The 15,016-nt window shown below is 43.0% G+C and overlaps 1 protein-coding gene across 1 annotated transcript in view; it reads left to right on the plus strand.

Annotated features, from left to right (window-relative positions):
- RUNX1T1 (RUNX1 partner transcriptional co-repressor 1) overlaps positions 1 to 11,326 on the plus strand; it is a 132,134-nt gene extending 120,808 nt beyond the window's left edge. The window contains 1 exon segment of the mRNA XM_004768592.3: positions 8,274 to 11,326. Within this exon segment, the coding sequence (XP_004768649.3) occupies positions 8,274 to 8,549 (276 nt within the window). The 3' untranslated portion in view covers positions 8,550 to 11,326.
- The last annotated feature ends 3,690 nt before the right edge of the window (positions 11,327 to 15,016 follow it).

Consider the following 15,016-nt stretch of genomic DNA (forward strand, 5'->3'; position numbering starts at 1 on the left):
AAGCCCCCTCCCATTCTAGACATGTACCCATCTCTCACTTAGATCATACCTGATCTCATCTGATTATTCAAAAAGGCATATGTAGGGAATATAAATGTACAAAATACTATGTTTCCCTCTGTTAGGGACTTCAGGACAGAGTCTGAGTTTCTGCATCTGAAGACCAGATCTTTCGATCTGGTAGTTTCTTCTGAGCAGTTTGTGTTAGGGGCCGGCACCCAGGATTATTTCTGGGATTTCTGAATTTAACCTTCCTCTTTCTACCTGTTTTTACACATGGAAAATGGACCTACTAATGCCCATTCCGCTTAGGAAAACCAGTGGTTCTGAAAAGTAGGCAGTGGAAAAATTCCAGGAGGAGACTGGAGTTGAAAACCTTGAACTGCAGAGAAGAGCAAGAGGAATGTGTAGAGTCCAGAACGAATAGACACAAGTGTCATCTGTCGTGGGGGCCATGTGGTTTATCATCTAGACAGGGACTCGTCGCAGAGGAAAAGGGGGTGCTCTCGCCAGGACCGGCCAGTCCCGTACAGCAGGCTGCCCCCGGCACACAGAAATTCATGCCCAGCATGGTTGGTGGGGGTGGCAGGAAATTTGTGTGGCCTGAGGCAAGACCAACAGACCTCCGGTGAATGTTTAACTCTGCCAGGCATGATAGACTCTTCCTGGGAGCCGAGGTAGTGTAGACGGTGCTCTTGTCCTCGTTATGCAGCCCAGGAAAGCTGAGTTTCGGGCCGGTAGGCCTCTCTACTCAGAGTCTCAGCAGTAAGTGTGAGCTGGCCCTCAGCCCAGGCTGTCTGCCTCTGAGGCCACCTTCTTAATAGCCACATGGCAGTAGGGGAATTTTCTTTCTTTCTTTTTTTTTTTCCTGATTGTATATCAGTGTATCTACTTCCTCATTGGACTTCCTTCAGATTATTCCTAACTAGTTCTCTAACTTGGGTTCATAGACTAGTCATTGTTATTCTGGTAGAATGATGCTGGACTTGGGACAGACATCTAAGCAATATGATACTTTCTGGGGGCTCCTGGGTGGCTCAGTTAAGTGTCTGCCTTAGGCTCAGGTCATGGTCCCAAGGTCCTGGGATCAATTGGGACCCCTACATCATCGTGCTCCCTGCTCAGCAGGAAGTCTGCTGCTCCCTCCCCTTGCTCATGCTCTCTTCTCTCAAATAAAACCTTTAAAAAATGTATGGTATTTTCTGTGCTTTCTCTCCTTCTCTCTCTTACAGTGTATTAACGTATAAACCTAGAATATACTGCCAGCATTAGCGTAAATTTAAAAAAAAAAAAAAGGAATTTGCCAAATCTGTTCATCTTAGTTTTTTTATTTTTTCATGTTCATATTTGGTTCTCATCCTTGTATAGTTTTTTCCCAATGAACATTGTCAGATTGGGCCTGTTTCCCAAGAACCTGCTGTAACTCTTCTTTGATACCCATAACCAGTACTAGCTTAGGGGATCAAAGTAAATGACTGCAAATGGGCAGAAAACAAAGAGTAAATAATTGTAGTATTAATAGTTCTGAGGTTTAAGCCACCAAATTGGTATCAGTCTCCCTCTGCCCCCCCGCCGCCCAGATTAAAACGGCCTTTATTTATTATTCCTGTAGAGGTGTAGAACTGCACAGTTTCCATTGAAGTTGGACAATTTTATTGCATTTAAAGAGAAACACTGATCAAATCTTTAAGTTTTATATTTCCAGAACCTGCTAAGCCTGACAGTGTGAGCATGTTTCATCTGGGGGGGTTTCATCTTCTTTACTCCTTCTTTAATTAATGGAACCACTCCCAGTGGACTCTGTGCCATATGTCCCAAACCACAGAAACCTGACCTCAGTGGAGACTTTAGAATCAGTTACCACACAGTTATAGCCCAGGAACCTCGCATCATGGTTTCTATAAGGCCCCCATGATCCTGTCAGACCCCCTGATCCCCAGAACAATTTGTAGCTCTCAGAGCATAAGCTGTTGTGATTCTGTGTTACAATAAGATTTTTTGTTGTTTTCATATTAAACGGCCAGCTGTCTGCATCCATAGATGTTCACGGTATAGTCAATGGAGCACTGGACCTGGAATGGTCTAGAGTGGCTCACCTCTTGGAGCTTTGGGTTTCATATCTGTAAAACCAGGGTAATGTTTCTGTGTCTCAGTCTGTAAGGTTGTTGAGACATGCAGATGAGTAGAAGTATTTTATAACCTTCCAAGTGAACAGGGTGTATAAGAGAGAGAAATAGAAAACCAGTTAAGAAGCTATTCTACCAGGAAGGCCAGGGAAGGAACTTGCATAGTAACTATGAGCTTGGAAAGCTGGGAAGAGAGACCATGGAGCCAAGATCTGTGAGGATTGTCCCTGAGTCATTGCAGAGGGTAAAGAAAGAGGAGCTTCTAGTAAGATGACAAAAATCTTGAACTTGACTATTGCCAGTGACTGAAGCAGACGACACCACAGAGGCAGGTTTAGGGAATACTGACTTGGGGGACAGGAGCATCATGATGGATGGAGTTCCACAATGTAGCTCAGAAAGGAAATAAAGGCTGGAGAAACAGGTTGGCGTGTCATTTTGTTGCAGCTGGTACTTGAAACCATGAGGAGGGCTGACAAGAGAGTGGGAGGAAGGAAAAGATTTTCTTTTCTTTAGGCCAGCTTCCCCCTCCTGCCACATTTATTTATTTATTTGTTTGTTTGTTTGTTTATTATTTTCAAAGACTCGTTGTTGTTGTTGTTTTAAAGATTTTGTCAGAGCGCAAGCAGGGGAGCGGCAGACAAGAGGGAGAAGCAGGCTCCCCGCTGAGTAGGGAGCTGGATGTGGAACCCCATCCCAGGACCCTGGGATTGTGACCCGAGCCAAAGGCAGCCGCTTAACTGACTGAGCCACCCAGGCACCCCCTCCTGCCAAATATTTAGCGGGAAATGAATAAACAGAAAAAAGAGGTTACAGTGTAACAACAGAATTTGAGTATCTCAACACAAAAGTTAAGAGGGAATTTGAACAGGGGGAACTCAGAAAGGAGGAATGAGGAAATGGTCAATACCGGCAAGTCTTTCAAAGGTCTGAGAACAGGGAAGGTACAGAAAAAGTAGTCACTGATGGAAGTAAGTTGATTTTTTTTTTTAAGATTTTATTTATTCATTTGACAGAGAGAGAGATCACTAGTAGGCAGAGAGGCAGGCAGAGAGAGAGGAGGAAGCAGGCTCCCTGCTGAGCAGAGAGCCCGATGATGATGATGATGATGATGATGATGATGATGATATGATGATGATGATGATGATGATGGGTGGGGCTCAATCCCAGGACCCTGATCATGACCTGGGCTGAAGGCAGAGGCTTAACCCTCTGAGCCACCCAGGCGCCCCCTGATACTTTTTGCTATGCAGCTGTCAGTGCCTGTGGGGAGAGGCAGGAGGCCACAGGCTTTCTAATTCTAAAGATCGCACCCGCAAGGATTGAGATTGTCATTTTCTTCCAGCCAGTGCCAAGGGTCATTACATTCTGCCATTTGATTCAGGACCTCCTGAACATCAGGCCCTGTGCTAGGCACTGACGTTTTCCTAAACAACTGTGCAATTACATCATCCTGGTTATAGATACTGTCGCTTAAGGGGTTAAGTACCTCGCCCCCAGTTCTGAGGCCACTAAGCGATATAGACAGTTACATGGCACACCATGATACCTTGTCTTCAGTGCTCCAGCTTCTTGCACCAACTTATGTCCGCTTTCAGGAGTGGAGTACCCTGCTAACATTATTCCCGCTGAAACAGGCTCTAGGAAGAAATCCAAAATGGCCAGAGTGTGGCACTTTGGGGAATGTGTTTGATTTGCATTCCAAAGGCCTGGGTGAATCAAACCTCAGCTGTGTATCTGCAAACTTTCGGCAGGTCATTTCCTGTAAGAGTTACTTATTCTTTGGGCCTCAGGTTCCCAGGCCGCAGAATGTATTCAAAAGTGGTTTTCAACTGTATGGTGCAATGCCAATGTACAAGGTGGATCTTCCTGTGGATTTAAGTCCATGTGTCGCAGAGCTCTTTACATTTGGGGAATTTTAATTGTAGTCATTCGACTTTCTTCTTTGAGCCTCATTTGTATGCAAGAGTTTTTCTGGAGAATTGTAGGTGAGTACAGACCTGGAGAAACTTAAGGTAATCAGGAGAAAGTGTTTTGGTTTCTGGAAAAAGAATTTCCAACTGTGAGAACCAGAAAGGATATATTTTTTTCCAGGTAGGGCTAGGAAAGACCATTCTCAGCACCATCTAAACTAGGAAGGAGACAATTTTGTTCTCAGGGATGAAGAGAAACACTGGGATGAAACAAAGTAGCAATCATCTTTGACACCCAGCTTGGGCATTTCAGAGCTTCAGTTCCTTGTTTCCCCTTCCGTCCGTAGTATTAGCACATTTAGTGAAAGGGAAGGATTCATTCAGCCTCATGCTCTTCATCTGAGTCACAGCCTTAACTTTGGTCAATGGCTGACTCCCATTTTTCAGATCGGGAGAAAAATATTCTTTATGCCAGAAAGGGAATAATAATATCACAAATAAAGGAAAACTATAAAGTGCCATGGATTTGGGGAATGAAATTTGTTATGAAATAGTATTTTTTTTTAAGATTCTTATTTTTTTATTTGACAGAGAGAGAGAGATCACAAGTAGGCAGAGAGGCAGGCAGAGAGAGAGGAGGAAGCAGGCTCCCCACTGAGCGGAGAGCCTGATGCGGGGCTCGATCCCAGGACCCTGGGACCACGACCCGAGCCGAAGGCAGAGACTTTAACCCACTGAGCCACCCAGGCGCCCCTGAAATAGTGTTCTTGAGCCTTCTACATGTCACAGCAGTTCAGTTGCCGGCATCGTTCTTTACAGGTCTGAGAGGGAAATTCAGTTCTATGATGGATGGGAGAAAGGGAAAGGAAGGAATCAAGAGTGGGAAGGAAGGAAGGAAAGAGGGAGGGAGGGAAAGGAAAGAAAAAAAGAAAAGAAGAAAGAAACAACTATGAGGAAATAATAGCCTGACTATAAAAAAGCATAAATTGAAAAATGTAAAACTAGATTAAACCATTGACGTCCCCCTGGGTATTATACACAATCTGCACTTTCCACCTTTGTGCACAGCAGAAACCTTAGAAATTTCAAATGATCCAAATTAGGTTACTCACAAGATTCTCCACATTCCTCTGTCCCCGGAAGTGTGACGGTTGAGTGGCCCAGTGCCCCTGGTCAGGCATCAGTTTTGCAAGTAAGGATGAGCCAACAGGAAATTCAGGAGAGCCACACTGGAGAAATGTATTAATAGAAATTGCTTTGTCTGTTTTCTAATGAGCTTTTTAAAAAGGAATACGCACTTTGGAGTTTTTTTTGTAAATGGAATACTTGCGCCAAATTCCCCTGCACATTCATTGCGATGCCATGTTAAGAGCAATAAAGACATGTAGCTTCCTCCCCTGCCCGCACTCGCTCATTTGAATTGCTCTTTGTTGTACGTTCCTACAGCCCAAGGTTGTTTTTGTCCCGGGAGTGGGTGGTCAGTGAATGGAATCGAACAACTTTGGGAATGGGAATAGAGGTGAAACTAGCCAGAGCTCTTGAATCCTGGGTCAGAACCCAGTGACGCTAGGCAAGAAAGCTCAATTCCCAGCAGCTTCATGATCCGAAACATCTGTTTCTATATTTGGCATTATTCCACTTTTTTATTTATAAAATTGTTCCCATCTTTGAAAACACTTTAAAAAATAAAGAAGGTCCCATTCCGTCCCTTCTTTCCACTCCCCGGCACATGCATTTGTAATTACCTGGTTTAGTCTGTGTGTTGAATCAGCTTAAATTGAGAAGGTTGCCTACATCTGATTTCAATCTGCAGTGCTGGGCAGTTACCACCCTTGTGTCTGCCAAACTGTGCCTCTGCCAGAAAAAGGATAAGACTCACACCAGGCTATTTCCTAAAGAAGCCACTTGACTCAGATTAGATGTTTAATTTCCTTAAAATATTGTTCTGGATCCAGGTCTCTGTTCCCTAATTGGGATTTTCTGATATAATTGAGGAATTTTGCTTATTTGCTGAGTTTGTTCCAGGATCCAGCTGGCATTATTCTAAATGCCTGAACCTCAAGGAAGTAAACTTCACTGTGGGCACTGAGTATCATACCTCACTACTCTGAAGGCTGGGCCAGGCTCATGTCGTTCATGGCTTTTTTTAGGACCATTATACACACAATGTGATTGAATTAATTTTGACGGAGAAGGGCTTCTAACTTATGGCAGAAGCCTCTGATCCTGAGGTACACAGCTCTTGAAATATTTTCCTGGATAAATTAAATCAAAGTAGAAAAAAAAAAAATTACTTTGCTTTAATTCCATTTGTATTTATGACATTCACCTACAAACCAAGTTTCTAAATCTCCTCAGCTATGTTCACTTGAAACACCTCCCACTGACCATAGTTTGAGATCTTAAATTCCCGCCCCTGCCCCCCTTCAATGGGCCATAATTTCTGAATGGTAAAAAAAATAAGAATGTTGAGCTGAGTTCTACATTTTAAACCAGAGTTCCAGAGTCTAGAGGCTCCCAGCACTTTAAAAGCCTGTAGGAGCCCCTTTGTGTGTTAGCAGGATTAGATTGTTAAAAATCCCTTTGTGTATTTTGGACATTGGTAAAACCATATGCACCAGGCTGACGGACTGCCATTCTGCTGGGGTGTTTTTAGTAGATTTAGGCCATACAACCAGCAAGCTGGAAGCAAAATCAACGCAGGCGACACAGTGGGGAGAGGGAGAATATCCACATATATCAGGGCCTTTAAAAAGGTAATTTAATCGTGACCCAACCACATACCAGCCAGCAGTGGGGTTACCATCGTATAGTCACAAGTTTGTTTTGCAAGAAAAGCATCAAAACCAAAGAAGATAAAGAATAAAAAAGATGAATGGCACAATGCTAAGCTCCCTCGGCAGAGCGTTTCACACTGGGAATGGTTTTGTCAAAGGAACCACGGACATTTAAAGTTGGCTCCCGGAGGTCTCGCCATTTCCTGCAAGGGCCCCTGCCCGCTCTGTCCTTCCTTTGTCCCGGACGATCCCTCTCATCCATGTGCTTTTCTGTCTCTGGTGTGTCTGTGCTCTGATTCGTGATGTGTTTATCTCAAAGTTTAAATCTTAGAGGCAACCGCATTTCTGCTTTTCTCACTCAGCTCTGGTAAAGCAGCTCCAGGGATTGGCTGTGGGCTCACCAGTTGTTAGTTTCTTCTACTTTTCTTTTCTTTCTTTTTTTTTTAAGATTTTATTTTTTTTATTTGACAGAGATCACAAGTAGACAGAGCAGCAGGCAGAGAGAGAGGGAGAAGCAGGCTCCCTGCCGAGCAGAGAGCCCGATGTGGGACTCGATCCCAGAACCCTGGGATCATGACCTGAGCCGAAGGCAGAGGCTTTAACCCATTGAGGCACCCAGGCGCCCCTCCTCTACTTTTCTAACAAAAGCTGCTGCCGCAGACCCCCAGCTGCTGGAATGCATTGTATGCAAAGAGAACCATTGCTCACTTGGTTTTAGTATTTGCATGTTTCCAAGTCAGATTACATAATCTCTAGGTAAGGTCTGATTTGAGTCATTTCACAGATATTAATTGAGCCCTACTACAGAGCAGGCACTTTTCTGGATGCTTTGAGTCAATCAGAGAAGAACCAAGGATCCTGTTCTCCAGGTTGCTGAAGGGAGGGGCTTGTTTTCAGCTTGTCCTCTTGTGTGCGTGTCAGGTTCACTGAGTGACGGGTGCAGTGGGAAGAACTCTCCTTGGTCTGTGATGGAGCGCACCTCTGTCTGCTGGATGGAGCAGTCCCCTATCTGCTGTTGGGGCTTCTTTGAATCTAATACACGGTTCTCATAGTTCCTTCGTGATTCCAGTTAGAAGTTCCTTCCCTCTAGATCCTGCCGGAGCGGTATATTTATGTTTCACCATGGTGATTTTCGTACTGGAAAGGGACAAAATGTAGATGTAGCGATTGTTGGTGCGGGTGAACTGAGAATGTCACCATGAAGAGAGCCAAATGGGAAGGGAAGGGGGATTTTGTAGTAAACCCAGAAATGAGCTTCAGCCAGTTTGTTAGCTGGAATAGTCGTCAGTAGACTTCTGTTTGATGTGCACACAAACACATGGCCCCGGAGGCTTCATTCTTACCATAAAGTCCTCGAGAGGAAGCTGGCAGTGCTGCCCAGTGTCTTGTGTCAGACCGTGACCCAGGCGAGGTGTTTGTTAATCGAGGGTTTCACTTTCTTCTGCCTTCTCCTGTAGAGTTGCTGGAACTGCGGCCGCAAAGCAAGCGAAACCTGCAGCGGCTGTAACACAGCCCGGTACTGTGGCTCATTTTGCCAGCACAAAGACTGGGAGAAGCACCACCACATCTGCGGACAGACCCTGCAGGCCCAGCAGCAGGGGGACACGCCCGCGGTCAGCTCCTCCGTCACGCCCAACAGCGGGGCCGGGAGCCCCATGGACACACCACCAGCAGCCACCCCGAGGTCGACCACCCCGGGGACCCCTTCTACCATAGAGACAACCCCTCGCTAGACGTGAACTCAGAACTGTCAGAGGAAAGACAACACAACCAACACGGAACCAATTCCTCGTCCTCAGATGCTCAAAGTTGTTTTTTTGTTTGTTTCTAGATGAACTATCCTATTTCAGTACTTCAGCCAGAGAGGACCTAACTGTATCTTGAGGTAGTAGTAAAACAGAGGGCCAGTAACGGGTCGTAATGACTTATTGTGGATAACAAAGATATCTTTTCCTTAGAGAACTGAAAAGAGAGCAGAGAATATAACATGAAATGATAGATTTGACCTCCTCCCTGTTATTTTCCAGTAGCTGGGATTTTAAACTAGGTGACCTCATTAACCGATGCTTTACCAAACAGCAAACCAAGAGATTGCTAATTGCTGTTGAAAGCAAAAATGCTAATATTAAAAGTCACAATGTTCTTTATATACAATAATGGAAAAAAAAAAAAAAAAGAGGAAAACCCTCAAGGGCATGAGCATTGGCTACAGCGGTAGACATTTTAACAAGAAGATGAATGGCGTCCGTGGGTTGCTAACTGAACTTTGAAGACCCGCTACAAAACGCGCAGATGTGTAGCATATTGGAAGGAGACACAGATGTTCGTTTTTTTTTTTTTTTCCTGTTTCTGAAAAGAAATAATAATATCCAGGTCAACAGAATGAAAAATGAAAGATGATTTGCAGTGGGATGTATGAATACAGCAGCAAGAAAAAAAAATGCCATAGTACAAAAGGCTCCTTTTATATATATATACATACATATATATATACACAAGCACACATGCACACCACACACACACACACACACACACACACAAACACACACACACACAAAGTAAGAGACTCAGCCTGCAGTTAATTAGCATTCTGGCAGCTTTGACATCAGCCAGCTGCCCTAAATAACCCTTCAACGTTTCTTCACTTTTGCAAGGTTCCACAGAGTAAGACATTGGGTCTATTCCAGCTCATTCATTTTTATATTGAAAAATAATTAAAAAAAAATGGTGGCTCCAGCTCCAGCCCCTTTCCAAATTTTTTCAACCCCACCCTGTTTGGATTTTTAATTAAAAACTAGTAGTTCTCTTGGTGTTAAAACACTTCTGTCCTGTGAGGTTTCCCAATGGTGTTTTTCTTGTAAATGTGTTGGACAAATGTGAAGATGCATTGTAGTTTAACCATATGCCCACATTTAGTCTCTTTATTCCTAGTTGGTGAGAAACCTGTATCTTTCTATGCTGCTTTTATATCTGTATGTATTAGTGATATTTCTCTAGTAGTTCGGAAAAAAAAAAAAAAAAAGGAAAAAAAAAGACTCTTTTTTTTTTTGGTTGTCCTAAAGAAAAGAAAAAAAGGCTATCTTTCGGAGCTGCTATTTCTCTCTTATAGGATTTTTTTTCCTGAAAACCAGCATGCTTCACGGAATGCTAACATATTGGTGTTTTTGTAAGAGGGATGTACATAAATGTATTTTGCACTGTCATGATGACTCCCTAGGCATGCTTTTTTTTTTTTTTTTTTTGAGCAAACTTTTAAATATGCTAGAGCCATTTCACCAAGTTTAGCTGTAGCATAGAGTAGTAGTGGAATTTTCCTTTCCTTTTTTTTTTTTTTTTGAAAAATCATTATTAGGGACTTTTTAAAAAAAATAAAATAACAAGATATCCTACTTAAAAAAAAAAAAGACAGTGCATGCATATTGCTGTAAGGTTGTTTAAGTATTTCTAATTTTACAAAAAAAAAAAAAAAAGATAAATCATTAGAGCTCCAAATGCTGAGGTGTAGACTGACAGCTTTAACACTGCTGAATGCCAGGTTATACAGTATTCTTACAAAAAGGGAAGTCAGCCAAAGACTGATCTGATGGACCAAAATCGGAATTTTGAAAAGCACCAGTACTACTTTCCAAATGATCAGCAGGTTAAACATGTTCAGCAAGGTATAGTGTGAATCCATTAACCCTTCGTTGTCCAGGGTCCAGACCAGAACTACTTGTTAGTTTTGAAAACAGTAGCCCAGGATGTGGTTGTGTGCTTTAGAGAAGGTCAGCAGTGCTGCAGGCTGTGTAGACAACCAAAGTTTTTGAGGCTGGGAAGACACTTCTCCACATACATACACACAACAGGCATTTATTTAGAAATCTAAAGCAATCCATTAACTTTGTTTTGGTTTTTCTTTTCTTTTTTTTCTTTCTTTCCTTATTCTTTTTTTTTTTTTTTTTTTTAATGTCGCCCTTGGATACGATTTTAAATGGTTTTTAAGTAACTGCATAGAGGCAGTTCTAAATGGGTTCTCTTTAAGCCTCTCAAACCTGACATTTTTAGCATCCCCCCCCCCATCTCTTTTCATATACAAGTTGGTTTTAATTTTGTTTGGGTGGTGTTATTTTTTAACGGCTTTTTAGTTTAGAAAGTTTTGATGAGCAAATAAATACATCTATCTGCATGTTGGAAGTCCATCTGCCAGCACACCTGCTTCGAGTGGAATGAAAGCACATAACCAGGCTCCGAATGGGTTATATTTTATCATGGTGCTCCCAGAATCCTTTGACCTCACTCTGCTTTCTAGTCTGCTTGTGACACTGGACAGTCCTTTCTTACAGAGCTATTATATGTTCTAGGCTACGAAGGGTTAAATAATCCCAAAAATGAGGTATGTCATACCCACACGTCTTTATCTCTAGAAGCTGTGATGTATGTGAAACAGCACTGTTATTCTTAACACTAGTGTGTAAAATAAGGATTAGTACAGTACGTCTCATTACTTTTAATTCAGGGCACCCTGAGTGAAAACAAATACAAAAAAATCCCTAACTCTGAGCTCTATCTCTGATTCCTCTTCCTCCTTCCCCTCTTCCTCCTCCTCCTCTTCCTCTCCTCCTGTTTTGCTACATTCTCCTCAGTGGCAAAAAGTCTCACTCTACCTCTGACAGCATGTATATTGCACCAGTAGCTAACAAAAACTGGTCTAGTCAAACCAAATGGGCACAAAAGAACCAGGATACCAAAAGTTAAGCTCATACAGCTGCAAACCATATCACTTCTTGGTAACAATGCAGACCTCATAAACCTAAAGAAGAGAAAGAAAAGAAAACTTTTGTTACTTTCCTTTTTTGCTTGTCACTTATATACAGGCTATGTGAGAGTATAATTTGTAGGTATAACACATTTAAAAAAAAAAAGTTATCTTCATTGGATAGAATTGAATGGTGGTCGCTGATAGGAATAGGGCGTCCTCTATCTCTTATCTCTGTCTCTGACTCTTTTCTCTTTCTCTTTTTCTCTGTCATGAGACTGTGTGTGACAGGGCCACCTGTCTTTTAAATTTTTTTTCTTAACTTTTTTTTTTTTTTTATGTGTAGGTGCATGTCTTGGGGATTTAAAAATTTCAAGGCTGGTTTACTTATGCAAAGCATGCCTACGTCTGGAATACTTAGGGAAAGAAAGCGACTCCATATTGTCCGAATTCCTCAAGGGACAGAAAAAAATTGGAGACTGTTGAAATGCAGATTTAAAGTAATTTTTTTAAATATTATTTTGGGTTCTGCGACATTATTGTGAAAAATTAAAGTTGTTGTGCAATACTTAATTCAGACATGTACCACGAGTTAATGGTAGACTAACACTGGGGGGCGGGGTCTAGGCATCATGCTTTCGTCAGCATACTCTTGAGCTTTTAAGTCTACTATGTCTGAACTGTGGTTTCTTGTTTATCCTTTTTTCCTTAGTTGGACTGTAATGTATGGTCTGTCAACCTGTGAATCTTTAAAGTATGATTCAGGTATTGTTGTATTCTTTACTGTGTAATAAAAAAGTTGAAAAAAAATCTGTATTCTCTGCCTCCCTTCTCAGTGTGTGCCATGGCTGTCCCACCCACTCTCCCCACCCCCCTCTCCTCACCCCCCACCCCCCGCTCCTTCCTGCAGCCCCAGCCTGGGAGTCAGTCCTCCCGAGGGGCTGACGCACATGTGTAGCCACCCAGCTATGAAGCGTGCCTCTGGAACAGGAATTGGCCTGTCCGTGATTGGTGAACAGGGAATGATGTCAGAACAATGCAAAAGTCAGGTGGGTGGAGCAGGGATGCTACCTAGGCAAGAGGTGTGGAGGGAGAATTCCATCTTTCCAGAGGAGCGGAGCCCTTGTCTGGCTGAGGTTAGCGACTGCATAGACCGGGCCACAGAGGCCCTTTGGCTGTATTTTCATGAAATTAGAAATGAACGCCTACATGAGGCCACCTCTCCAGAAAGGTTCCTCCCAAACTTAGGAGGCTCTGGCTCTTCTGTTGCTCAGCTCCCTGGGCACAGCAGATCAGCCCGGCAGCCGAGGCAGAGCTTGCTGCCGTTTGCCGCACCAGACATCCTTCTTTAACAAAGCAGAGCCAGCATTTTCCCTCTGGTTTTTGTCCATTGTTACCGTCAGCTGTGGCAGTCTCTAACTTGGCCAGGACGTCCGAATCCTCCTCTCGGACCTGGATTTTCACGTGCCCTGGTTAAAAAAACTTGGTCGGAGCTTGAAGCCCTAACCCTTCTTGCCCCCACCCCATGAACCCTGCTCATTTTTATGTGTAATTTTCAGAACCACAGGATTTTAGTTGCGTTTTGGTTTGTGTTTTTGTTTTCGTTCTGTTTTGTTCTGTTTTAGTAATGTATATACCACATTGTAGCAGCAGTTTCTTTCCCCTCTGAACGTTCTCGACTTTGTGGGCCAAAAAATAGTTGCAAGGGACAGGAAGACCAAGCCTGTGCAAAAAAAAAAAAAAAAAAAAAGGCTGTGTCTGGAGAGAGGGCATGAAAGTCAATGCTGGTTAAATGGGAGGGTGTCTTGGGACCACTCTTCAGCCTCCTCTATGAGCCAGCTGGGTTCCTGTCCTAGGGTGCGGATTCTCAAACCCATCTTCCTGGGAAATGTGGTTTTTCTCACATTTCTTACTCTAAAAACAGGAGAAACAAGTTTTAATTCATAACGGAAACCTCCAAACCCTCCCATTTGCAGTAGGGTTGGATACTTAATTATTTATTTTCACAAAAGACAAACCAGCCTGTCCTAAATTGCCTATCCTTTAATATGTTCATGTACCTTTTTTCTTTTTCTCTTCAAAGTGGAAGAGGCCAGAAACTAGCAGACAAGAACAGAAATGGGACCCACTGAAATAGTTCCCTTAAAAGTGGTTCTTGAAAACACCTCTGTGACATTTTCATGCAAATGGATATGTTGGACAAATGGGAAATGCTTTGTAGTTTATATGAAAAATATGAGCAAATCCAGAGACTTCTAGGTGGTGGACCCCATTTTTTTCTACAAGTGTTAATGTTGTATTTGATATTATAAAAGAATGTGTCTACCCTGAAAGAACATACAGCTATTTCTCTGCAGTGGGTGGGGAAAGAGTGAGCAAAGGGGCACTATTCTGTATGGGTGTATATACCCTTACTCCAAGGTGAATAAATAAAGTTGTGTTTGCTCAAATCTGTCCCTGGTCAGTCTGTTCTCAGTCATACTGGGGAAACTGAGTCAGACAAACACAGTTTGGGTTGGTTTTTTTTTCCGTCTTACCTCTCAGTCTGTATGAGCAGGGATATAGGGCCAAGTTCATTACTTCTTTGCTTTTGGAATTTTGAGGTTCAGGTATTTGCTGAAAACCCTTCAACATTATACGTGGAGTGTCATGAGAACTTAAGATTGAGACAATAAAATGGTCTATTTTACTATAATAAGAATAACCTTTGGGGGGGAAACTCCTGACAGGTAAGAGAAAGTAATATCTGCTCTTAGTTCTTAATGCCAGTGTTCTGCTGGAGTTCTGTACTGGAGTGTCAAGAAAGAGATAAATGACCCAGTGGGAATCTGAGACAGTGGAGGGAACACGGCTGCCTGACACCGTGGCGGTCCGTACCTAAATCAATGGCAACTGAAGCCCTTTTCAGGGTCTCGTGCAGGGCCAAGCACCCAGTTAGCACTCAATAAATATTAATTGTGAATACAACCGTGAGTCTGCAGCTAGAATGATGTGGTGCCGGTTTTCCCAGAAATGAACAAATTGGCTGGAGGAGCAGAGCGCCAGGGAAATGATTTAACCGACTGAGGGAGTGAAGAGGGGAGACCAAACCATTTGCAGCTGATCAGACAGGGATACGAGGCCGTGCGACCACTGCCTACAGACATCAGAAGACACAGATGCTGAAGGAGTGAGGGAACCGCTCGGTTCACTGTTTGATGGGAGGACTATGGTTATTGGCGACAAACACACAATTGTTACAGTTCTCTCTTAACTTATTTGTGTAACACACCACTTCTAAGCAAGGCTTAGAAAATACTTTGGGATTTCAGACAACGATCAGCTCACAGTGAAAACTGATGTAGCCGGGACCTCACGGGCTCTGATCTGACCACTTAGGGCCCCTCTAGGATCTGGATTCCCACCTCTGCCCCATTCACCTTGGGTTTCTTTCCTCTCTTTGGGTCTTTTATCGCCTTTCACATG

Source organism: Mustela putorius, unplaced genomic scaffold (genome assembly GCF_011764305.1).
Source record: "Mustela putorius furo isolate JIRA1106 unplaced genomic scaffold, ASM1176430v1.1 tig00003846_pilon_pilon_pilon, whole genome shotgun sequence".
In the NCBI taxonomy this organism is placed as follows: domain Eukaryota; kingdom Metazoa; phylum Chordata; class Mammalia; order Carnivora; family Mustelidae; genus Mustela; species Mustela putorius.